Source organism: Saccopteryx leptura, chromosome 5 (assembly GCF_036850995.1).
Source record: "Saccopteryx leptura isolate mSacLep1 chromosome 5, mSacLep1_pri_phased_curated, whole genome shotgun sequence".
Taxonomy (NCBI): Eukaryota; Metazoa; Chordata; class Mammalia; order Chiroptera; family Emballonuridae; genus Saccopteryx; species Saccopteryx leptura.
The window spans coordinates 106,609,134-106,636,506 of NC_089507.1; the positions used below are offsets into that span (position 1 = coordinate 106,609,134).

Below are 27,373 nucleotides of genomic sequence, written 5' to 3' on the forward strand. Positions count from 1 at the left end.
AAATGTGACCCCAAGTCTTCCCTTTCCAAACCCAGTGTTCTTGAATGACCCCTGGTTTCTCTGTGCAGGAAATGTCAATTCAGAAATGAGAGAGTAGCAGACTAGGAACATCACTAGGAAATTAGATGTTTTCTTTAGCATTTCTATTCTAAAGACTAAAGAAATTAAATAATAAATAAGTCTGAACTGGGAAGTGCTGGGATACCCATATATATCAAGTATGAGAAAATACTGACCAATCAAAAAGTAACAATAGACTTACTTAAAAACCCTTTCCAGAGAGAAAAGTATCTAAATATCTTATAGCAGAAAAGACAGAACTCAAGGTGGATAGAAAGGACTAGAGCAGGGGTCCCCAAACTTTTTACACAGGGGGCCAGTTCACTGTCCCTCCGACCGTTGGAGGGCCGGACTATAAAAAAAAACTATGAACAAATCCCTATGCACACTGCACATATCTTATTTTAAAGTAAAAAAACAAAACGGGAACAAATACAATATTTAAAATAAAGAACAAGTAAATTTAAATCAACAAACTGACCAGTATTTCAATGGGAACTATGGGCCTGCTTTTGGCTAATGAGATGGTCAATGTCCGGTTCCATATTTGTCACTGCTAGCCGTAACAAGTGATATGACGTGCTTCCGGAGCCATGATGCGTGCATCCCGCTCACCGGAAGTAGTACTGTACATGAGTGATGCTGTGCTTTGCGTCACTCATATGACCATTTCACTGACCACCAATGAAAGAGGTGCCCCTTCCGGAAGTGCAGCGGGGGCCAGATAAATGGCCTCAGGGGGCTGCATGTGGCCTGCGGGGCTGTAGTTTGGGGACCCCTGGACTAGAGAGACTTCTGACTGGCCCAACACATTCCAAGTTAGTATCAAAACTGGAACTAGAACCAAGACTTCTGACTTAACTTCAACCTTCTTTCACTTTAGCATGCAAAGTACTTTCTGCTATTAGCAGTTGCATTGCAGGCCACAATTACATCTCAGTTGTAATCTTGTAGCAATTGATGTGATAAGACTTGACAGTGTCTGAGCAACTGCAGTTCCGTTAGAATCATTTGAATTGCATGGCTTATTTGAATTAGAATTTCTGGGTGGGACCCTGCCACCTAAACTTGTGACAAGAAAATCCTACCCTAAGTTTCTTATAGAGTATGGAAATAGTGCTCTGTTGGATTTAATTTTTAAAACAGAATCAAAACTTTGTGTATCCATTTCTTTAAAGAAACATTCTTTTGCCCTTCTGATAATCATTTCTTAACTTCCAACTCTTAGATGCCTCTTGGAGGCTCATTCCAAGATGACTGATGAGAAACAGCACTAAGCACAGGGTGGGGCAGGGTGGGTGGGAGGGAGCTGTTGAGAACTCTTAGCTGGGAATAAGAAATTAGGAATACCACTAAGGCCCACTTTCAATCCTATATCGATGTGGTTCTGATACTTCCCCAGACCATTTGGCCATTTCCCCAGACAATTATAAAGCACTTTTTTGCATAAAAATAGGAAAATCTACCACAGTTCTACCATCACTGTGAATTGAATGTTACCAGTCACACAACGTACAGTTCATAGAGCACTTCTAAAAGCTGATCTAGACTTGGTAAAGCAAACAGATTGGCTGTTGGGACTGGATTGTTTGGGTTTGGCTTCTGAACCAACCGTGTGTTCTTGAAAGGATACATTCAGTTCTGGACTTCAAATTTTCTCATTTAAAAAATAAAGACTAGATTAGTGTCTCAAACTTTCTGACACTCCAGAAAAATACATTTACATCAATCACACACACACACACACACACACACACACACACACACACACTGCAAACAGGTTTCATGAAACAACACCTAACTTGGTATGATAAACTCTGATACTTTCTATTCTGTTCCATACTTTTAACAAATGTAGGTAGTAACCTCATAAGTTAATTTCATGGCCTACAAATGAGTCATGAATGTCTTAATGTTTGGAAAACATTAGATGTTATATAGGTTTTCATCAAATTTTAAATTAGAAAATGCACCAGGCACATTTCTCAATTCTTTCTTATACTTTAAAAAATTCTCTCTTGGTAGGATTATATGATACTAATGTATATGCAGTAGATGCCAATAGAATATAAAATTACAGATTAAATGAGTGAAATGAACTAGTCTATTACATTTGTAACAAGAAAATTCCACCCCAAGTTTCTTATGAACAGTCAAGTTTGGGAATACTGCATTACTTACAAATTAAATGTGTAAATTAAGTAATCTCTCAGAATTCAAATTTTCCGTATTTTCAATTAGCAAACACTTAAACCTAGTTTTATAATCAGTTATACAGACAATCTTAAGAGTTTCTACCCACAAACAGTTTGCTTGTTAGCTTTTTGTTTCTACTTCCCCAGACACATCTGGACGGGGCAGACCCAGTGATGAGGGCGGAGAGAGGGGGCCGACCAGAAGCCAGTCTCTCTCCTCCCAAGCACATACTTAGGGGCTGACATCATCGCCCATGGCCTGCACTACAGATGGAAAAGTAACTAGATTCAAGTCAGGAAATTTCATCTTTATCAGATAAAGACAAGAAAGACTTTAGCAGAGAAATTCACACCTGTTGTGCAGAGGAACTAGAAATCAAGAGCCAAAAACTGCCATCATCCCTCAGAAAATGACTTCTGCTGGACCAATGAAATAGAATGAGGGTCAAAGACTGAATGAACTTCCACTAATGTTTTTCTGTGATGTTGTTTTATTCTGCAGCAAGTCAAAAAAATAAGATGAAAAGAAAGTGTCCTACCACCTCCTGGTTTCCGGGTGGGAACTCACTTGGACTCAGGCTACCAGGAGGGCCCCGCACAGCCTGGCTGTCACCAGCCCAACCTCCACGCAGCCGCCTGAGCCCAGTTCAGTCTTTCCCTGAGCAGAAAAGCAGCTGCCCAGTGACCAGGCGGGCTCAGCCAGGGGGTGGAGAGCGAACACTGCCTGGTTTGTGATTTCAGCCCTGTCTGCACTGAGCGGAGGCTGATGGGGAGCCCCTCCAGCTCACCGCCTCGGCCCCTCTCTCTCTTTCATCACTCATCCTTTCTTGTGTTCCTTTCCTTGACGTTCCCTTTTCTGGGTCCAAGCTCGCTCCTTCCCTTTTTTTTGACTTACTTTTATTTTACTTGTATCTTAGCTTTCTAAAAAAAAAAGTTATTTAATTGGGATTTAGCCTCCCTGCCCTCCCTGCCAGACTAGGGAGAGTGCTCTTGGTTCTCACTGCATTCGACTTTCCCCGACAAGCCAGGCTGCTGTTATCAGAGCTGTTTTAGTCATTACCGAGACATGTCTTACTTTGCATATTGTTACAAAAACTTCCGTCCATTTGCAGGAGGCCCTGCCTGCATCATATGTTATCTAAGATACAGCTAGTTTAGTCATGCAGCAACTTAAACTTGTGTTCATGTAGTTAATTAAAGCCAGAAGACGTCTCAAAGATCATCAACTCCAATTCCTTAATTTTACAGATGAGAAAATGTGGTCCAGAGAATTCAAGTGACTTGTTCCAAATCTTAGTCTAATAGTCAGTGTAGTTGGGGTCAAATATATGAGGCAGAAAAACTATAGAAGTATGGGAAATTGTGTGCATACTATAATTACTTGAAAAGTCAATTTTGGTCATTGGGTGTTAAACATGGGAGAAAAGAAGTCCGGCAAATATATCAATCGTATAACATGACCTGTTTAAATCGCGGGGGGTGGGGGGATTCAATTTCCAATGTGCTTGAGCTGGATAATGAACTGTTTCCTAGACAGGTTTCTACAGGAGGGAAATGTGTATGGTGAGTCTCACACAGTCAGCATTCTGAAGAGATCTAAAGCCATGTTACCAAAACAGAGAACTTGAATTACTGTTGAGAACAGTAGTACTGCCTGAAATAAAAACTGGGGCTAGCCACTCTGAGGAGAAATGGGTGAAAAGTTGGGTAGGGATTCTGAGTGGGACACTATTTATTTATTTATTTATTTATTTATTTATTCATTCATTCATTCATTCATTCATTCATTCATTTATTTATTTATGGGAGTGAAGGTTTTAAAAGATAAGCACCTGGAAATCTGGATGCATGCCTATGTCAGAGGAAGCACAGCCCGGCACAGGAGGAGCTCCCAGTGCTTCTTGAAGGGAGATCAGTTAGTCGCTCCAGGTCTGGGGTCACCCGAGGGCTGGGAAGTGCTGGGGAAGCTCCGTCAGCATTTACTATAGATATACACTGGATAGCACTTTGGACTATTAAATCTCTTCCTAAATATGATGTAAAAGGAAAGCCGAGACTCACATCACAGGCCTGTACTAGCGTATGGATGTCCTGGGTTTGATTTACAGCCAGGGAACACAAGAGAAGGCACCATCTGCTTCTCCCTCCTTCCCCCTTCCTGCCTCTCTCTTTTAAAATACATATTTGGTTTCTTTGGTATAAGAGATAGAATTTAATTTTGGTAAAATTTTAAATTCATGGAAAAATTTAAGAAATAGCTCCTGAATTCCTTTATCCAGATTCACCACGTCTTTGCACGTTGCCCCATTGCTTTCCCTCTCCCCCTCCCTCACTCTCTCTGTCCTCCTTTGACTTGCTCACTCCCTTCTTCTCCGAACCACTTGTAGCAGTCTGAAGACACTGCATGTCTTTACCCCTGAAAACATCAGTGTTCCTAAGAACAAAAACATTCTCTTACAAAGCCACCTGCCAATTATGAAAAATAGAAAATTTGACGTTGGTGCAATACACTGTGTAATCATTACTCTTTTTTCAAAAGGGAAGACGCTAAAGTCAAACACTTTGTTCTAAATATAGCATTCACCGTGTGCCACAGAGTTTGGGGATTAAGTATTCTTATAGTACTATTTTGTAATGGAGTAAAGGAAACCAAGTAGGCAAATATTGCTTATTACCTGCTGATGCATTCGTTGTTTCGTAGTTTATTAAAAAGCCTTCATATGCAAGGTCAGAATCAGCCACAAACACAAGCTTTAATGAATTGGTACTGCTGGTAAGAGAGGGTGGGACCGATTTTCCACAATATCTATTTGATACCAAGAAAGAAAACAGGCTTCAAATCTTTTAGTACATTTGAAATGACATACCAAAACTAGGACATGTAAAAAAATAAATAATGTCCCCTATTACCCTTAAAAATACAAATACCTTTTAGGCACAAACATTTACTAAATTGCAAAGACCTTTTTACTCAAGATTAATTCCCTGAAACACTTTTATATATGTACCTACCTTTATGACTTGTCATGTACAAGTTTAATAAAATAGAAATTACAAGCCATATAGCTAGGTTGCCATATAGCATATTATTGAACTTATTTACAGAAATATAATAAACTTTCACAACAAAGGGAAACCATATATTATAAATGCACGGAGCATAGACTTGAGTCAGCTCTATCATTTAGAGCCACTGTGACTTTGAGCAGATCACACAATCTCTATGCCTCAGTTATCCCATCTATGAACTGGGGATGAGAATAGTACCTATTCCATAGAGCTGTTTTGAGAATTTTATGAATTAATATACTGTATATAAAGGACTTAGAACAGTACCTGGAATAGTAAGCCCTATACAGGTAGAATCTTTAAATAGCGGGTCTATGCAGAGGTAAGACTTTGATCACTAAACCACGTTAACTTTTTTGCTGAATAAAAGCAACTTTATTCAGAAAATTTATTTTAATGATTCTAAAAGTAGAGTGTGATAAATGACATGCCACAAGCATTTTTCTAAAGAAACACCAGTAAGGAAAAGTGACTAGAAAATAGAAATCTCAAATCGAAGTACACTTGGTAAAATTAACCAAATGCAATGACAGAGGAAAACAACAGAAACCAAAAATAATAGAAAATGTTGAATATGGGAAGTGAATTAATTAATTTCTGAGGGAGGAAAAAATGGTGTATAACACAAATCAGCATTTAAATCAATTTGACATCTTAATCAAAATAAAGGCAGAAAAATTAATTAATATTTTAAATGTCTCTGTATGCCATGTCTGCCAAATTGGGCAAGGTCATTACAGTAGTTTATGGCACTCACAACTACATATTTTTCAATGACAGAGTCAAGTACCATAAAAAAAAAAAAAAGAAATGGTTTCAAAAATAAAAGATTAAGAGAAATAAGAGCAAAAGGTAAAGAGGAAGACAAAAAGGGGGGAAAATACATTTCTTTAAGAAAGGAATGGGCCTGGCCAGTTCACTCCGTGGTAAAATGTCAGCCTGACATGTGGGAGTCCTGTCCTGGGTTCGATTCCTGGTCAGAGCACACGGGAAAGGCAACCGTTGGCTTCTCCCCCCTTCTCCTGCCACAGCCATGGCTTGATTGATTTGAGTACATTGGCCCTGGGCACTGGATGGCTCCATGGAGCCTCCACCTCAGATGCTAAAAATAGCTTGGTTGCGAGCATGGCCCCACATGGGCAGAGCATCAGCCCAGTTACCAGGCAGATCCTAGCTGGGGCGCATGTGGGAGTCTGTCACTCTATTTCTCCTCCTTGCACTTAAAATTTAAAAAAAAAAAAAAAGAAAAAGGAAAATAATGGATAAGAGGAAAATGTTTAAAAATAGATGAAAAAATGAAATGCAAGAAAAGTAATTTTAAAAAATATCAGGAGATTTCCATTTCTAAAAGATGTAATAACAGGCTGGATGTAACCTTCCACCTGAAACAATTAAAATATATAGAACAATGGCTTTGAAGACACTAAATATCAAGCAGCAAAGGTAAACAAATGACTTTAAAAGCAAACTGGACATGATCAAATTGTCTCCAAGTAACTTAGCTACATCCCAAGACAAAGCATAAGAATACTTATAGGAATACATTAATGTCCAGTGCACAAAAACACAAAATTGAAAATGTCTGGATCCTACTAAATATTGCCAGACATTAAAAGAAAGAGGAAAGTATAACCCATAATAGGAAGAAAGACTGACTAACCAAAACATGTAAGAAATGGCACAGATGACTAAATTAGCAGTCACACACATTAAAATAGTTATAACTGAATCCCACAAATTTAGGAAGCTAGAGGAAAAAATTAATGTGCAAAGTAGAAACATGAAAGATAACGAAAGATGGCCCAAATTAAAGTTCTAGAGATGAAAACTACACTACCTAACATGAAAAATACATGTGGTAGGGTTAACAGCAGAACAGACATTATAGAAGAACAGATTAGAACACTTGAATACATAACAATAGAAACTTTTCAAAATGAAACACAGAGAATGATGCAAAATTTAAAAAAACAGAGTATCAGTAAGTTGTGGGACAATATCAAATGGACTAAAGTACAAGTAATCCAAGTCTTCAAAAGAAAAGGGAGACAGAATTTCAAGTATTTCAAGAGCTAATGAACAAAAGTGTTTCACATTTGATAAAATTATAAGCCCTCAGATCCGAGAAGCTCAATAAAAGCATTATGCTAACTAGGAAAAGCCAATTTAAAAAAATAGGTTATACAGTGTGATTCCAACTCCAGAATATGCAAACTAAAACAGTGATAGAAAGCAGGCTAGTGGTCTCCTGGGGATAAGGAGGAAAAAGGGCCTGAGGATAATGGATATGCGCAGTATCTTGATGTAGTGATGCCTTTATGGGTATACGCATATATCAAAACTTAATTATGAAAGACCAAGGTTACAGAGTAGTGATGTAGAAATGGTCATTGAGAAGCATGTTAATCTCATCTCATTTTCATAACACAACATGGTGGATTTTTAATTCTTCACTGAAGCAAGAAAATTTTTGTGTGAAAACAAAACAAAACGAAATAATCTCACCTCCCAAGAGATGTCCCAGAGCCTGTGTCATAAACGTCCAGATAGTCTTTTGTGCAATTGTAATGAAACTCCAGATTAAACCTCCTGAATATCAAATTGATCAGGTAGCCAGGTTGGACTAATATATGCCAGGTACAGTTGATACCATGGGGGTAGATATTTGGGTGACCAGGACTTTGAATAATTCCTGTTGGCTCTGTAAGAACTTTTCCACATGCTGTTGAAATAAAAATAATTGTTGGAACAAGTAACCAACAAGTTACTTGAAATTCAAAATAAAATAATCTGATAATCACCTCTTAAAAGCTAAAAAAAAAAAAAATGTTTTTATCTGCCACTTCAGATAACTTGGTTTTTCTCTAATTAATAGACATCAATTAACTATTGATATACACTGATTAAGAAATACATATTTTGCCTTTGAGTGTGCTTAAAGTTTTATGGCATAGATGAGTAGGCATCTACAGTATAGATAAAATTTTATAATAATTTATTTCCATTGTTTACTTATTCTGAATCAAGTCCAAGAGGCAAAGCAGAAGAATCTATCACTTACCCAAGTTTGCAGTACTGAACTTAGCCATGAAACCATGATTTTCAGTAGAAGAACTTTTCACAAATATGACATAAAGAAAATTGTACACGGATGTTATAAATGAAGGTATGTCTGTGCCACAATATTTTTTATTTTCAGTAGATCCCAAAATGGAATTGCTACCAATCTAAGATTAAAAAGATATATTAAAATTTATTATAAGATACTTATTTTTTAAAACTGCTTTAAGAATAATTATTTCTGAAACGTTTTTACAGGGGGTCCTTGGGTTATGGCACAGTTCCATTCCTACAACAGTAACGTAATCCGAATTTTGGTGTAAGTCGAAACACACCCTAGCCTGACACAAATGGAACACTTGCACTTTTAACAGTCCAAAATGGGATAAGTAAGCATACTGGGGGATGCCAGCTCCCTCACTCATATGCCACATAACTGCGCATTTTTCCTCTGCATGCAACCTAACTAGTTTGCCCATGTGGTCCATAAGTACGATGCTAACAACTTACGCAGAAACACTCAGGTCTCAATTTTTTAAAGTTTTTAGGGAGTGAGCGTCCTAAACTCAAAACGCTGTATGTTGAGACTGTCCATAACCCGAGGATCCCCTGTATTAGTATAGTAAAAGTCAATTTCAGAATATTTTTTCTCCCTTGAGTAACTTTACGCCCATTAGCAATCATTCTCCTCAAACCCCAGCTTTAGGCAGCCACTAATTTATTTTCTATCTCTACAGATTGTCTATTCTTCATTTCAAATAAATGGAATTATACACTATATAGCCTTTTGTAACTAGCTTATTTCACTTAGCATGTTTTCAAAGTGATATGTCATTATTTCATTCCTTTTTTTTTTTTTTTTTTTTTTGAGTGAGTGAGTGAGGGAAGAGGAAGTAGAGACAGACTCCGCATGTGCCCGACTGGGATCCACCAAGCAAGCCCACTAGGGGCCGATGCTCTGTCCCATCTGGGGCTCTTGCTCTGTTGCAAACAGAGCCATTTTTCCCCTACACCTGAGGTGGAGGCCATGGAGCCATCCTCAGTACCTGAGGCCAACTCGCTCTAATCAAGCCTTGGCTGCAGGAAGGGAGGAAAAAAGAGAGAAGTGAGAATGGGAGGAGTGGAGAAGCACATGGGCACTTCTCCTGTGTGCCCTGACTGGGAATTGAACCTGGGACATCCACACACTGGGCCTATACTCTACCACTGAGCCAACCAGCAAGGGCACTTCATTATTTTTAATGCTATATAATATGCCATTGTGTAGATAAAGCATATTTCATTAATTCATTCATTAGTTGATGAACAATTAGATCATCATACTATTTTGCTATTATAAATAATTATTGTAGTCACTCTTACACAAATTTTTGTGTAGATACGTATTTTATTTTCTTTGAGTATATACCTAGAAGTGAAATTGCTCCATCAAATAACTTTATGTTTAACTTTTTGAGGAACTGCTAACTTTTTCCAAAGGGGCTGTACCATTTAAATGCTCACCAGCAGTGTAGAAGTATAAAAGTGTTCCACTTTCTCCAAATCCTGTCAGCACTTGTGGTCATCTGACTCCTTGATTACAGCCACCCCAGTGGGTGTGAAGCACTCCCTCACTGTGGTTTGCCTTGCATTTCCCTAATGATCAGTGATGTTGAGCATCTTTTCATATACTTATTAGCCATTTGTATATTTTCTCTGAAGAAATATTTATTCTTATTTGTTGCACATTTTAAAAGTTAGATTACTTTTCATTTTAATGAAGTCTGACTTTTCTACATTTTTCTTTTGTTTGTATTTTTTGTATCATATCTAAGAAGGCTTTGTCTAACCCAAGGTCACAAATACTTACTTCTATGTTTTCTTCTAGGAGTTCAGGGTTTTAGCTCACACATTTAGTTCTATGATTAATTTAGAGTTAATTTTTGTGAATAGTGTAGAAAGGGGTTCAGTTTTATAACTTTGTGTGTAGATATCCAGCACCATTTGTGTAAAAACTTTTTTTTTCTCATTAAAATGCTTTGGCACTTTTTTCAAAAATCAATTGACCAGGAAGGTATAGATTTATTTTGGGATGTTCAGTTCTGTTTTGTTATTTGGTATTTTTATCCTTACTCGAGCAATATACATCTTGATTACCGTAGCTCTGCTCTAAGTTTTGAAGTCAGCAAGTGTGTCTTCCAACTTTGTTCTTTTTCAAGAATGCTGTGGTTATTCTGGTTCCCTTGCATTCCCTATGAATTTGGCAATCAGCTTGTGAATTTTTGCAAAAGAGCCAGCTGGGATTTTGATAGGAATTGAATTGAATCTTTAGAGAAATTTAGGAGGTATTGCCATCTTAACAACATTAAGTCTTCTATTCCATGAAAATGAGATGTTTTTCCATTTATTGAAATGTTTTTGCATTTACTTAGGTCTTTAATATTCTTCAACGATGGTTTATAGTTTTTAGAATACAAGTATTACACATCTTTTAAAAGACGTATTCTTCAAGGCCCTGGCCAGTTTGCTCAGTGGTAGAGTGTTGGCCTGGCGTGTGGAAGTCCCAGGTTCGATTCCCGGCCAGGGCACACAGGAGAAGCGCCCACCTGCTTCTCCACCCCTCCCCCTCTCTTTTTTCTCTCTCTCTCTCTCTTCCTCTCCTGCAGCCAAGGCTCCATTAGAGCAAAGTTAGCCCGGGCGCTGAGGATGACTCCATGGCCTCCACCTCATGCGCTAGAGTGCCTCCAATTACAGTGGAGCAACACCCCAGAGAGGCCGAGCGTCTCCCCCTAGGCAAGCATGCTGGCTGGATGTTGGTAGAGCGCATGCAGGAGTCTGTCTGTCTCCACACCCCCTCACCCCGCTTCTCACTTAGGAAAAATACAAAAAAAAAAATGTATTCTTTAATGTTTATTCTTTTTATGCTATTATAAATAGAATTGTTTCTTTGATTTTATTTTCCAAGTGTTCATTGTTAGTGTAAATTATTTTCTCAGTTTGATCCCTGTATGCTGCAACTTGCTGGATTTATTTATTAGTTCTGATAGCTTGTGTATGTGTATATACTCCTTACGATTTTTCTATATACAAGATTATGTTATTTGTGAATAGAAGTAGTTTAAATCTTTCTTTTTTATTCTAGGTGCATTTTATTTCCTTTCCTTGCTTAATGGCCCTAACTAGAATTTTCAGTATAATGTTGAATAGAAGTTGTGAGAATAAGAAGCCTTTGTCTTTTTACTGGCTACAGGGGCAAAGCATTTGGTGTTCCATCATTAAACATGATGTTAGCTGTGGGGTTTTTGTATTTATTTATTTGTTTGTTTGTTTGTTTGTTTTTACAGATGTCCTTTATCAGATTAGGGAAGTCTCTTGCTATTCTTAATTTGTTGAGTGTTTTTATCATGAAAAAGTATTGGACTTTGTCAAGTCCCTTCTTGGCATCTGTTGAGGTAACTGTGTGTGTGGTATGTGTTTATTTCATTTTACTATTAATGATTTTTGGATGTATACCCATTTTATATTTCTGAGATAAACCCCACTTGGCCATGGCATATAATCCTTCTACATCCTGCTGGATTCAGTTAGCTAGTATTTTGCTGAGGATTTTTACATCTATATTCACAAGAAATAGCAGTCTGTACAAACTAGTTTTGTTTCATGTAATTGATTTTAAGGTAAAATAACATAATATTTTAACACTATCCAACCAAATATAAATATTCAAAGATGTTTTACTCTTACTTCAATATAATCTGTATCACAGTGGGCAGAACTTCCGATTTCAAATGCAGTGAAGCTGAGAAGAACGACTTGGCCCTGGGGCTGGTGGACAGCCCACCTGCAGATCCTTTCTCCTGGATACACGTTAGGATAAAAGGGCGAGCGAATGACTCCTTCTCCAGTTAATTCACCTCCGCAAGCTGTAAATATACAAACGAGAGTAGTGTTTGCCCAGAGAGAAATGACCCTTGCCCTCAATTTTATTGCAAATTCTAATTAAGTGCAAGGATATAATGGGATGTACTAGATTTTTTCTCTTGCCGCTTGAGGACATAAAATGACAAAATTATTTCAAGAAATTAAAATGTTACAATCAGGGAAATTATACATTTAAAAATTAAGGTATAAGTTTTCTTACCTACTTGATAAACTGCTCTGAAGGCAGCTCTTACAACAGAAGCATCCACTATAAACCTGACCCAGATACTGTTGGTAATGGATTTAATGTGAGAGAGGGTTTCATTGCCACAGACTTTTCCAAGTAACATATCATTATCTAAAACCTAAACAGAAAAATAAAATAGATCTATAATTCTAATCAGCAACATTACCTTGGCTAGGGTGGTATTCATTGGAGATGAGAAAATAGCAGATTTAAAATGAGTTATAATCTAATTTGGGTTACATATTTATATTTGAAAGTAGTGGATCATTTTTTTTTTCAGCACAATAGACTAACACTAAAATTAATGACAAAATCTTAAGCCAAAAATATTCAAAAGCAAAAATGTTTTCCTAATAATTTTCACAATATCAAAGATAAAACAAATGTATAACTTTGGATTATTTAGAAAACAACAAAATATGAGGACACAGCATATCAAAATATGTAAGTTTTAGCCACATCTGTAATCAAATCAGTTATAGATTAAACTGCTTTCATTTCTGAAAGAAAAACAGAGAATTACATGAGACAAGAGAAGGAGACTCTAAGGAGTCCACTTAAAAATTTTAAAAAGTATTGAAATGAGAAATAATAAAGTAAATTTTAAATCAAAATCTAATAAATAGAATACAAAAGCAAAAATATTTCCTGAATATATTCAAGAACTGTTTTTCAAAAAAGGTTCAGATATGAGAATATAAAAGATATATATTTGGCAATAAAAATAAAAGAAAGTAAAGAAAATAAGCACAAATACACAAAATTTAAAATGACAAAGGTGATATAAATGCACAGACAACTGAAGAATTTGTTTAGTAAGATAATCTATGTATAATTCTACAATATGTTGTTGAATATTTAAAATGGTTATTTCCAGAAAAAATATAAAAAACTAAAATTATCTCAAGGAGAAGGAAAATAAAATTGGAATAGACAGCAAGCCATCGATAAAATTTCAAACACTATCACAGAAGATGCCTTACTTGTTAAATTATTTTAAACTTTTAAGGAACAGATAATTCCCATATATAATTTATTCTAAAACACTCTCAAATATGGAACAATTTCCCACTAATTTTCTCAAGACCATCTTACTAAATCCCACCATAAATACAAATGAAAACTATGGGTTGATCTCACCTATTAACATAGACATAAAAATCCTAAACCCAGTTTTAGAAAAAAGGAGTTCACTCCATTGTTAGGCTTACATACCAAATCAAATGTAAGAATAAATGTAATGCAAGATTGTCTGCAATGACAAATTATAAATTAAGTTCATCAACAGTTTCAAAGATAAATCATATATCTACACAGATGTCAAGAAATGTTAGCATTCTTATTTCTTAGAAACAAAATTCTCAGAAAATTAGGAGCAAAAGAAAAAACGTTGCATATAATAAAGACCAATTGTTTTTATCAATAATCAATATCTTATAGTGTAGTGGCCATGTGCACCATCCATGGAGTCATATAGGCCTGGGTTAAATCCCACCCCTGTCATAAAACTCCTCATTTAATAACTTTGAAGAAGTTACCAAGTCTAAGCTTAGATCAAGGAGTTGTTGAAGCAAATAGATAAAACAAAATGTAAATTCCACAGTAAAATTCCTACTAATAGAAAATGTGGACTATTATAAATCAAAACTTATTCCAGGCCCTGGACTATTGGCTCAATGGTAGAGTGTCGGCCTGGCATGCAGGAGTCCCAGGTTCGATTCCCGGTCAGGGCATACAGGAGAAGTGCCCATCTGCTTCTCCACCCCCCACTTCCTCTCTGTCTCTCTCTTCCCCTCCCGCAGCCAAGGCTCCATTGGAACAAAGTTGACCCAGGCGCTGAGGATGGCTCCATAGTCTCTGCCTCAGGCGCTAGAATGGCTCTGGTCTCAACAGAGCAACACCTCAGAGGGGTAGAGCATCGCCCCCTGGTGGACATGCCGGGTGGATCCCGATCGGGCACATGCGGGAGTCTGTCTGACTGCCTCCCCATTTCCAACTTCAGAAAAAAAAACAACAAAAAAAACTTATTCCATAAATATACATGATACTCCATATAGAATTATTGTAGAAGATCTAGCCATCTAAATGTTAACTTATTCCCTCAAAAAGGATGATCAAGGCATCAATAAACGCCAGTGCCTTTTTCCAGGGATACTAAGAGTGTGAAGAGTGTCCCTAAGGAATGTAAGACAAGCAAGCCCATTTTTTTTAAAGCATGAATGTCATGTTTGGAAAAGTGCAGGGTGCTACAGTATTACCTCACAATGGTTCTTGGTTAGGCATTTTGGAAATCTTTGAAAGTATCTGCCGGTTTTGTTTTAGTTATTAACACAAGAGTAGTGGGCACTATTGGCATTTAGTTCCTGGAAATCAAAGGTACTAAATACCCTGAAATGTGAGAGACACTCCCACACACAAGAATTCTCCTAAGTCTTGTGTGACATTCATATAAGTGACAATTCTGTTACTAAGTGTAAAATTTAGCTGTATCTAACATATTAAACACAATGTATTTTTGCCCAATTGTAATACATACTGAATTTTCCAGGATTATAAATCCTGGGTAAATTGAAAGAGGTTCTTTTTTTTTCCTTCCTGGCCATCTGCCAAGAGTTTAGTAACCACTTCAGAAAATTTGCCACCAATTTACCTGGTCTGGTCATGTCAGTCTGTATTTGTACTATGGCGTTCATAGCGACTCAGGGGGCAAACATTTTACTACTTTTACTTTGTCTTCAGGAGCACCTTACCCAGGCTTTTAACTTACTATAAAATAAGTGTATTTTTAACTTATTTCTCCTAAATTTTATATTTATAACTTTAAATTTTTTGTATTAGTGAGAATATTGAGGTTATATCATCTATGGATTTCATTTCAGAATGGTGAAAGACTGATATAAAAAGGTCTTAAAGTGTAGGGAACCTTGACTTAACCAAAAACTCTGAACTCAAACAAGGGATTATGGAATACTTCTCTGTGGAAATAACCTTTAGACGGAGATTTAGAGGATTATCCAGACCTGGGGAACAGGCACTAAGGGGAAGATTTTGAAAGGATGATACTCAAAGCTGGTGGGGATCTGGAAACACAGTTACTCTCATCTGTAACTGATGGAGGTACACATTTCTGGAAAATAATTTGACAGTATGTATCAAGAGTCTTCAAAATGTTCCTGGTTTTGGAACTCTAACACACTACCATAAGGAAATCATCCAAAATGCAGGCAAAGACACACAAGGACTCACATCAAAGTATGTTCTATAATCACGAGAATTGAAAATATTCCACATCTTGATAATAGGTGGGTAACTAAATAGATTATGGTACAACCATAGGATAGAGTCTTAAAAACAACATGCCTCTCCACTGACTCACAACACCAGTTCCTTCCTATGAGCTATAACACAAAATTTTTGCCTAGGGTCATAAAATTATGCTAAATACCTCTCTAATCAAACAGAAAATTTCTGAAAGAAGCAAAATTTCTGTATCTCCTTTAGCACCTAAACACAGAACTTTATAAACAGGTGTCTAACAAATACTTGTTGATTTATTAATTTTAAGGCAGAGTATGATGGTTCGATTTTGTTAGAGATGCAGACATATGACAATTCTTTGAAACCAGAAAGCATGAAACACAGAGTAAGATACCTTCCTGCTTTCTAATTCTCCCGGGGTCTATTTGCTTCTGCTGAGATTGTGGTCTCTCTTTTCTCTTCAGCCCATTAGAAGATGAGAAATAGGAAGAAAAACAGCCCAACAGCATCAGAGCCAGCTAAAGTGGGCCATTCCCCTGGGCCTCGCTAATGAAATTCAAGGGCGTTAGCAAGGAGAAAGGCAGCTGCAGTCCAAATGTTAGCAGAAGAACTTAGAGGGCTCCAGGGTCCTAAACCTAGAGGCACAATTGATTTTGGCTGTGTTTCTCTCTGTGTGTGAAAATGAAACCTCATTAATTCTGAAAGCCTGTATTCTCTCTGGACCCCAGACATAGCAATACCTTAAACCACAACCTCTTTGAAAAAGACATTCAAAAACAATTGACTAAATGTTCTAAAGTGACCTCAAACACTTTGTAGTACATCTTGCATCCAATATTCTAGGATTTATGAATTTGTGACCCCTTGTCTTCCCTACCCCTCCTCCCCCAAATCCCTTTTCTTTGTGCTTATGCACTGGAATAGACTGTTATTATTTCCCTTTGCTTACTGCCATGCGACTAGCAATGCTTCCCCATGGAGAATAAGGACTTCTTCTTCCCACTGACTGTGGGTTTGGCCATAGGGCTTGCTTTGCCCAACAGAATGCGAGCAGAAGTGATATGCAATTTCTGAGTAGAAGCTTTGCAGATCATTGCATTATTCAACAATCTCTTACTTGCCCTTCTCACAAGACCAAGAGCCTGAGCCTGAGTCCCAGTGACTCATGGGATAGGGAACAGATCAACAGAGCTGCTGCTGACCCCAAACCAACATGTTAACATGACCAAAGAATAAGTGTACATTGCTGTATGCCACAGAAGTTTTTTGTTTGTTACTGTTTTTGATTTGTTGCATTGTTATTGACTACTTGTTATTGCAGCATAATCTGGAGAAAGATGATCATATTTGAACATGGTTTTTCTTAAGAAGTCAGATGAAACCATGCCATAGTCACTTGCAAGTGTCACACCAAATTCATTCTTTAGAGTGATCACATAACAAAGAAATGACAAGAACCAACTAAATTTTCTAGCATTCTGAGGACCAGATCCATTCTCATCGACTGCCTTATTCATCCAGCAGCCTTGATTGTTTCAGGCCCAAGGACCCAATATATAACCTGTAACTCACAATTTTTAGCCTGTAGCAAGAGCTAAAATTCACTGGGCCAAAACCCACTTATCTGAAATTTTCAAAGTAAAATCTAGAACCCAGTTAGTAGTATGTGTTAACATCTGTAATGAATCAGGTCCCAAAGCTACATCTTAATGCATATGTCCACTTGTTTTTATCTGCTGTGTACCCAGATTTGTTTTTACATAACAATTTCAAAAATCTACTTTAGTATTAAGTTTTCATTCAAAGAATGCCAAATATGCTGATACTTGGGCTTCGCCCAACCAAGAGCTGAAGACAGAACTCTACCATACAGAAATGTCCACATGGGACTTCTTGTGAAGGGAGCTTCAGATTGAAATGCTCCTTAGATAAAATAAAGGTGGCCTGGAGACTAGCCTTGGGTTAATGTGGGCTCAGGCAAAGGAATGTAGGCTGACTGGAACTGAGAGAATAGAGGTAGAGAGAAGAGAGGAGAGTCTACACAAGGACCCAAAATGATTTCCTAAGGTTATTATCCTTCCTTGTTCTTATTGGGCTTCATGATTTCATAGTTAAAATTATAAAGCTTTTTATGCCTTGTGAAACAGTGCCCTTGCTAACACCTCTGTCAATAGCCTTATTTTTTACCATCTGTTTTAAAACTTTTTTTTATAATCAAGAATACTTGCTAAGTTTTACGTAAAGGTGTGTTTACATGTTTAATATGTTTATTTTACACAGCTATCCCCTAACACAGTGCTTGGTAGCTAAGTTGTTAGGCAAATATTTAGAGAATAAATAGATAAATGAATGATATTTTTTAATCCTCTGAGCCAACTGGCCAGGGCCCAATAAATTAATTAATCCATGTGTGTGTATGTATGTATATATATAAGGTCTACCAGAAAGTTCTGTCCGTTTTTGGAATAAAACAAAATACAAATTTTTCTTACCGTCAATAAACTTTATTAAATAATATATTTCCACACCAATCCTATCTTCCGAATATGGTCCAAAATGGTTTTCAGAGCTGAATTAAGCCTTTCTGCAATCTCCGGTGTTGTCAGAAAAGGATCTTGCTCCAACATGGTCTTAACAACATCGTCATCGATCAAAGATGGTCGCCCAGAACGTGGCTTATCAGAAAGGTTGAAATCACCTGTTTTGAATTTTTCAAACCATCTTCTGCATGTCCTATCAGAAACTGTACCTTCACCAAACACTTTCAATAAATTTCTACATGCTTCTGCAGCATTTCTTCCTTGTTGGAATTCGTAAAAATACAGTGGCGTAAATGAATTTTATCAGTAGCCATGGGTACACTATCGCTTCACACATAAGACTAATGTGAATCAACTTTGTTTTAGTTAATTTGCTACATCAGTATGTATACATTAAGTGATAAAAATAGAGAGGCACACATGCACCAAATAAACATGTGCTTACGTGTCAAAACTTGTTGTGATAGAAACAGACAGAACTTTCCAGTAGACCTTATATATATATTCACACAGATACATAATATATATAATATATTATATATTATACATGCAATATATAATGTATGATATATATTATATCACATAATATATTCTATATTCTATATTATATATAATTTATAGTATATATTAATTCATATATATGTAAATTTATTTATTAAATCCTCACAACAACCATTATTCCAAATTTGATCACAGGAAATGAAGGCTCAGAGAAGTTGTTACTTGCTTACGGTTCCATGTCTGGGATGGTGGGCCTGAAAATTGGAATTTCTTGGAACAGTTCCGGTTATGCTGTCTCTGATAAGAACAGGACTGCAATAGTGTAGCTGTGACCGCGGGAGGTGGCTCACCTTCCCTGTGGATGAAGCCGTTGTGAATTTCCCAGTTTCATAACTGGCTCCCTGGTCACAGGACTATAACATGAGACTAGGAACAGTGCTTTTCTCAGACAGGAAAAAATTTAACTAATTTTCAGGGAAATCCGAGTACCTGTATTTTATGGTGGTTCTACTGGCTTTAAGGAGTCATCAAAGCATCTGAAATGATATGTCCTTTATGACTACACTTTAATTGAATTTCATTAAAGAGCTACATGAACTCTTAATTGTTCTGAAGTTATCAGACCAAAAAAAATACATGAAATATTAAACTTTGTAAAAGATATTGACAAGAGTATTTTGTTGCCACAAAGGGATTAGAGCTAATTCATCTACATTCTCATTTTGGTTCAGTCATTTGACAACTGTATAATCTATAACTTTGGACAGATCCTCACCTGAATGCTGCCGATCTTGCTTCTATAAGATGCCCTACCTTTTCTTCTGAGCTTTGAGAGGATAAATCAAGGAAATGAATGATAAAAAAACCTTAAAAAATGCAGGGTTTTCCCAGGCCAAATTTCCAACTTTTGCCTTGAATTTACCAGTTCAGAGACAGCCGATGAGACCCTTTCAGTATAGCTTATAATTTAGCATTTTTATGAATTTCTAGTCTCAGGTTTCATTTTTGTCCTTTGCTATTCCATCACTGATCTCCTGTTTCTCCATCCATAGATCTGTTTTTGGCAAATTCTTTCACACTCTCTAGAACAGTTGTTTTCAGACTCTAGCCTGCATCAGAATTACCTGGAGGGTCTGTTAAAAGAGAGATGACTGGCCTACCCCTAGAGGTTCTGATCTAGTCTGTCTGAACTAGGGTATAGAATTTCTTTCTAACTTTTAGGTCATCCAGGTGATCTAGATGCTGTTGGCCCAATGGCCATTTGAAGACTACTGCTCTACAGAACATAAAAACATTGAAAAGCATCATGGAAGGGACACTTGTAGTAAAAGTTACCTCAATGTAGCTCTGAGAACAGCCACTCTGGCCTTCCAGCTCTACGTGGGTGAAGTTGACTTGTATTTGTTCTCCCAAGGGCTGCTGTATGATATAGATGCATTGTGTGTCATGAGTGAAAGGTCCAGACAAGTCGGAAGAGAGGAGACCCTCTGCATCTGTGTAGTTCCCTCCACAAAGTGGGTCCGCTAAAGAGAAGGCAAAGAAGGATAAGGTTGTGTGGGTGACCATTCCTCTGGTTCACTGGCATTAGATACATTTTCAAAAACATATACACATACACAAGCAGTCATATACCCCCTTCGTTCACCCTGGGCAGGTTTATATATTTATATTCTTTGTCTAATTATAAGATTTCCAGTCGGACATGTGCTTGTGAGACAACCATCTAGTGCAGGGATACACAACCACCTTTTCACACTTACCGCCCACTTTTGTATCTCTGTTAGTAGTAAAATTTTCTAACCACCCACCAGTTCCACAGTAATGGTGATTTATAAAGTAGGGAAGTAACTCTTTACTTTATAAAATGTATAAAGCAGAGTTACAGCAACGTAAAGCATATAATAATAATTACTTACCAAGTACTTTATGTCGGATTTTTGCTAAGTTTGGCAGAATAAATATAAAACAACTTACTATAGTTAAATCTTTCTTTTTATTTATACTTTGGTTGCTCCACTACCATCCACCATGAAAGCTGGAATGCCCACTAGTGGGCGGTAGGGACCAGGTTGACTACCACTGATCTAGTGCCTAAAGAAACAGATGTAGAGATGGGCAATCTAAATTCCCATCTAACACCATCTTCTATAAATTGTTTTTTAAAATATATTTATACTCTCCTTCATTCCAAAAAGATCTGAGGCAATTTATAAAATACATGTGACAACATAAAATATATAGCCAGAAAAATGAATCAGATTAAAGGAATAATGAATACAGGATAGACAGAAGTGGTTAGGGGAAAGAACACAGGTGTGGACTACCGAAGTGACAGGTCAGCAGCAGAGTCAGCTTGAAGCCAAGGGAAACAGAGGAAGGGGACCAGAAAAAATTATTAATTCATTATTAATTTCCTGATACTGTGACCTAAGTTATGTTTTCCTTTGAATTCCCATCAAGGCACGATGATATAAGTTAAGAACAAAATCTTTTACAGCCCTAAAGGAAATATCATAGAGCATTTCTTTGTCTTGTGTTGGCGTGTTGGTCTGTTTTAAGGTGTCAGTACAAATGAAAGCATGCTAGCTATAAAACCTAACATATTTCAAGATAGACTGCATTTCTCTCATGAACAACGTCTCTCACAAAAAACACTGAATAATAGCTAAGGAACTGAAGCATAACTCATTTCACTTTAGGTGCATCACATATAGTTACCATAATATGGATCCCACAATTTAAAAATAGAGGAATATTGTAACATTAATAATAGAATATTGAAAAGATAAAGAAAAAACCTGGAACTGTAAGGGAAATCTTTATAAATGCATGTTGTTAGTCAGAAAGTAAGTCATTTGCAGTACCACACTAAAAAATAAACCAGCTACACGCCTAGCACTGTCCTGCACATTCAGAATAAACTCCCAATGTCAGGTTACTTACAAGGCGATGTTAAATAGGTGATATGGAAGCCTTGGTCAGTAATCTGGTTATCAGAATGAAAATGAAGTCTGGCAAAGGGACCTGTTGTCTGGAGTGGAGGGACAGACAGAGTGCTGCAGAATTTCCCAAGAACAGGATCCTGATTCAAAGGACCATCTCGAATCTAAAACAAAAACAACAAAAAATGAATCAGTAAGCTCTAATGGTCAGGTTTTAACAAACCAAATGATTTTGTACATTTATTTCAGAAAACCCATCAGTTAAAAGTAATGGCTCTGGCAGTGTTTTTGTTTGTTTTGTTTTGTTGAGGATTTTTTTCTTCTTTTCCAAGTGAGAGGAAGGGAGATAAACAAACTCCTCTATGTGCCCCGACCGGATCCACCCAGCCACCCCACCTGGGGCCCATGATCTGCTGATCTAGAGCCATCCTCTCAATTGAGCTATTTTTAGTATCTCAGGTGGAGGCTCCACAGAGCCATCCTTGGTGCCCAGGCTGATGCGCTTGAACCAATTGAGCCTTGGCTGAGGAAGAGGAAGTGAGAGAGTGGGAGAGAGAAGGGGGAGGGGAGGGAGTGAAGAAGCAGATGGTCACTTCTCCTGTGTGCCCTGACCAGGAATTGAACCCGGGACATTCACACAACAGATCAATGGTCTACACTAAGCCAACCAACCAGGGCCTCTGGCAGGTTTTTCATTCATGTGTCTATCTAAGACTCGGTTGGGGCTCCGTAAAGGGCAATCTCTTTTCCCATACCTCATACCTTATCTTCTGTTTGAATTTCAGTTCAGAGGAGGGACATACACTGGAATTTTTCTCATGATATTTCTAAACTCAATATTTTCTTTTCTAGGCTCTCTCCCCAGCTATTTGTTTTGAAATTATGAGATTATGAGTCCCTGGTAATCTAGAAGAAGAAAATTAATTTATGCAAAAACAGTAGGAGAAGGAATGGCGGCAATGTTCATTGATTGACAGCTTGGTCTAGGTGTCTGGAAGGATCAGAGGTGGAAAGGAAGTGAAGTCGGATTAGACACAACAGAAAGAGGATTACTGGAATTTAAAAAGTGCAACTTTAATTGTAATAAAGTACCACAACAATGATGTGACCTTAGAAATCAAAACCTTTTTTTAATTGTGGATTTTTTATCTATTAAGTAATCATGTTAATAACCTCTATAGTTGTGTTGTGATCACAAATTCTATTACTGCATAGAACACCAAGACAGCAAAGGACTAAATATTTTAATGTGGCCAGTTTTGTCCATTCAAGTTACTTTTACTATTGTCAGCAAAGTTATGAGGCAGCATTACTTAATTCCTGTATTTAACTCATTCCTTGAAATATAGCTTGTTGAGAAATGAGAGGCATTTAAATATTGTCAGAGTGATTGATACTTTCTGTTATATGTGCATCCAAATTAATATGTAGAAGTAAAAAAAATGCTTCTGATTTTAATTTGATGGAATTTATTGAAAATTAATTTCAAGAAATTTCACATTAATGTCAAAATTCAGAAGATTATCTTGATGAAAATTTCCAGAGAGAGGTAGATTTTCCAGTCATTCCCAAAGGTTTCGAATTTATCACAGCTGCTAAATTACTAGTCATTTTAACTTGTGGAGACCATAGTTTGACACTCACACCCTCCTATCCTTTATGAATAATTTTGTAGCATTACATTCTCCTCTAATGGTCTTGGAAAAGCATATTGTCCTTTATCACCACTGCAGGGGATACTGAGATTTATGGTGATAAGACAGAAACAAGTAAAGAACTCAATCTTCTCGATGATCTTTCGGTCTACAGTGGAGAGCACATGTTTTTATATACCTCTATTCATATGGTATCTGAATATGAAAGCCTTTTCTTTTTCCATATTTTAATCTTTTACTAATAGTAAGCAAAAGGGACACTGGCTGACTCTGCTTCTCCTAATGACAGTTATTCAATATAGTCTGGCAAAACTCATCCTTTGTGAATTCATTTCTGTGCAATTGCTATTATTTTTCTTCATGGAACACTATGGTCAATTTGTGAAATACCTTAGCAGTTTACCCCAAACAAATGAAGATTTGAATCTGCATTGGAGAAGATACCCTTTACTTAGTGATTATCCCAGTAATTCTGCTATTCCTGTGGACTCTGAGCTTCCAGGAAATGACAGGAGCAAGTAAGGCAATCTTTTTTTTTAGATTCAAATGAAACAGAAGTAACAATCTGGCATGATTAAGAATAAGGAATTAGTAAGACTTAGACATTGGCTTCTTATTGAAGAATATATCCAATTATTACTAATAAAAATTGTGGTCATCCATGGGCATCACCAAACCACGGTTACCAGAGTTCTAATCATATGATGATAAATTCTATCTAAATACAGTTGTTTACCTCAAGATAATCTTTGCTGCAGTCATCATGATGTTCCAGACTCAAGGTCCCAAAAGTAAATGTTATCAGAAGGCCAGGACTGGTTAAAACTCTCCAGACACAATCTCTTCCTGAGGGATAGTTCCCAGGATATCCCGGAGACTTAATAGAACCGTAAGGACCAGTCAGTATTCCTCCACATTCTAAAATAAGAAGAAAAAATAACTTTACATCTGTGTACAAGTTATAATTCATGTAGCATTATCATAGCCGTTTCTGTGAGAAGCCCAGCTTCATTTAAATAACTACGTGTAGTCTTGATAACCTCATAAATTAAATGAGACTTTCAGTTTTTCAGTTTGATAAAGTTATAAATCTAGAAGAATCAATTGATAAATAAGTGAATCACCCATGTGTTAAGCTTTATACTTGTCAGCCATCCTATGGTTGTAAGATTAAAACATAGTGCTGAATCATCTGAGCAATAAATAACGGGAAGACAGATACAGTTTTTGCATTTTGAGGTTCATTCTGCACATTAACTCTTTAAAAATCCTAGAAATTCTGTCAGTCCCTATGTCTTTCTACAAACCAGATCATTTTATGCATTAGAATAGTTAAGTGCTACACAATTTTCATTTGAGGTTTCTTAACACTTTCTGATATAGTCAAAGCATTGATTTTACAAGTAAAGGAATTCAAATGTGTGTAGTGGTTGAGTCACTTGCCCAGGGAGGGAGTAACTAACGGACTGGGCCAGGCTTTCTGACACCTACTTCACTAACATCCCCACTGTACTCTATCAGTTGTTTATCAATGACTGGAAGATTCTTTTCTTTCCACATTTATTTAACAGGAAACCTGTGGTGGCTCATGAGAAGTGCTACTGCCAAATCAAAAAATAAAACACTAAATAGAAATCTAGACTGCCATAAATATAAATTAGAAAAATAAATAAAATAAGATGACATTTCAGATAGGCAAGATATGAGATTTACATAGTTATGCAGGTTATTTGGACAAAAATTTTGTTGCCAAGGTAAAAAGAAAATGAAACAAATTAGTAATGTAATTCCCACTGTTTATAATGAGAAAACATCTCAGTTGCTCAGGGGAAGACACTTTTTCAAAACTTTGTACTTAAAAAATTATCATATGGTAAAAAAATGAAAAGATCCTGAGCAAAGTGAAACGTTAATGGCAAACTGCGAACAATGCAATACATAATACAAAGAATTAATTTCCCAATATGTGAAGAGCTTCTGCAAAAAGAGAGATATAAAGAGTTCATTGAAAAAATTTAATGCCTTTTAAAATACATATGAAAAGATGCTCAACTTTATAATAAGAAAAATACAAATATATTAACAACAAATGGAGAATAAAATCTTAGAAAAATGTCATTTATCATAACATAAAATATTAACTATCTAGAAAAAAATAACAAAAGATAAGAAATAAATAAATCCTGAAATCATAAAGCATTACTAAGATAAATTTAAAAAGAACTAAATAAATATAGAAATAGTCCAAGTTCAGGCCCTGGCCGGTAGGCTCAGCGGTAGAACGTCGGCCTGGCGTGCGGGGGACCCAGGTTCAATTCCCGGCCAGGGCACATAGGAGAAGCGCCCATTTGCTTCTCCACCCCCCCCCCCTTCCTCTCTGTCTCTCTCTTCCCCTCCCGCAGCCAAGGCTCCATTGGAGCAAGGATGGCCCGGGCGCTGGGGATGGCTTCTTGGCCTCTGCCCCAGGCGATGGAGTGGCTCTGATCTCGGCAGAGCGATGCCCCAGAGGGACAGAGCATCGCCCCCTGGTGGGCAGAGCTTCGCCCCTGGTGGGCGTGCGGGGTGGATCCCGGTCGGGCGCATGCGGGAGTCTGTCTGACTGTCTCTCCCCATTTCCAGCTTCAGAAATTAAAAAAAAAAAAAAAAAAGAAATAGTCTAAGTTCATGAATTGATAGGGTCAAAATTTTTAAGAAGTAATTTTTTTCCAAGTTGATTATAGATTGCATGCAATGCTAAGAAAAACCCAGCAGATTATTGTGGGTAATTAACAAATGGAGTTTAACATTTATATAGAAATGTAAAGAACCCACATGTTTTAAAAGAATGAAGTTATAGTATTTACATAACCAGATTCAAGCTTCTGTAATCAAGCCAAAGTGGCATGAGAATAAATAGACCAATATAAAGATGAGAAATTCTGGACAAGAATGTGATGGTAATTAGGGAAGGGGGTTGGAGGACTTGGTGGGGGGAGGGGCACAAAGAAAACCAGATGGAAGGTGACAGAAGACAATTTGACTTTGGGTGAGGGGTATGCAACATAATCAATTGTCAAAATAATCTGGAGATGTTTTCTCTGAACATATGTACCCTGATTTATCAATGTCACCCCATTAAAAATAATTTTTAAAAATGTAAAAAAAAAAAAAGATGAAAAATTCCAGAAATAGTTCCACAGATTATTGATAAATAAATTACAGTTCTGGTATACTGTTTTGTTCTTGTTGTTATTGTTGTTTTCTTTTTTTTTTTTTGTATTTTTCTGAAGTTGGAAATGGGGAGGCAGTCTGACTCCCACATGTGCCCGACCAGGATCCACCTGGCATGCCCACCAGGGGACGATGCTCTGCCCATCTGGGGCATTGCTCTGTTGCAACTAGGGCCATTCTAGCACCTGAGGCAGAGGCCATGGAGCCATCCTCAGCACCTGGGCCAACTTCGCTCCAGTGGAGCCTTGGCTGCAGGAGGGGAAGAGAGAGACAGAGAGGAAGGAGAGGGGGAGGGGTGGAGAAGCAGATGGGCGCTTCTCCTGTGTGCTCTGGCTGGGAATCGAACCCAGGACTCCTGCACGCCAGGCCGATGCTCTACCACTGAGCCAACTGGCCAGGGCCTGTTTTCAATTTTATATATGTTTAATAATCTCATAGTAAAATTAAAAAAGAAAAAAAAAAGATGACCAAAAACAAAAAATACAAGCCCTGGCCTGTTGGCTCAGTGGTAGAGCATTAGCCCGGCGTGTGGAAGTCCCAGGTTTGATTCCTGGCCAGGGCACACAGGAGAAGCGCCCGTCTGCTTCTCCACCCTTCCGCCTCTCCTTTCTCTGTCTCTCTCTCTCTGTCTCTCTCTCTCTCTCCTCCTGCAGCCAAGGCTCCACTGGAGCAAAGTTGGCCCAGGTGCTGAGCATGGCTCCATGGCCTCCACCTCAGGCGCTAGAATGGCTCCGGC

The 27,373-nt window shown here is 37.4% G+C and overlaps 1 protein-coding gene across 1 annotated transcript in view; it reads right to left on the bottom strand.

Moving 5' to 3' along the window:
- CUBN (cubilin) overlaps window positions 1–27,373 on the bottom strand; it is a 306,316-nt gene that overhangs the window by 250,562 nt on the left and 28,381 nt on the right. Inside the window, exons 15-22 of the mRNA XM_066384573.1 lie at window positions 24,164–24,345; window positions 21,774–21,936; window positions 20,166–20,353; window positions 12,505–12,649; window positions 12,108–12,286; window positions 8,386–8,551; window positions 7,830–8,046; window positions 4,931–5,061 (exon numbers count right to left, since the gene is read on the bottom strand). Coding sequence (XP_066240670.1) covers window positions 4,931–5,061; window positions 7,830–8,046; window positions 8,386–8,551; window positions 12,108–12,286; window positions 12,505–12,649; window positions 20,166–20,353; window positions 21,774–21,936; window positions 24,164–24,345 — 1,371 coding nt within the window. The remainder of the gene's footprint in view (window positions 1–4,930; window positions 5,062–7,829; window positions 8,047–8,385; window positions 8,552–12,107; window positions 12,287–12,504; window positions 12,650–20,165; window positions 20,354–21,773; window positions 21,937–24,163; window positions 24,346–27,373) is intronic.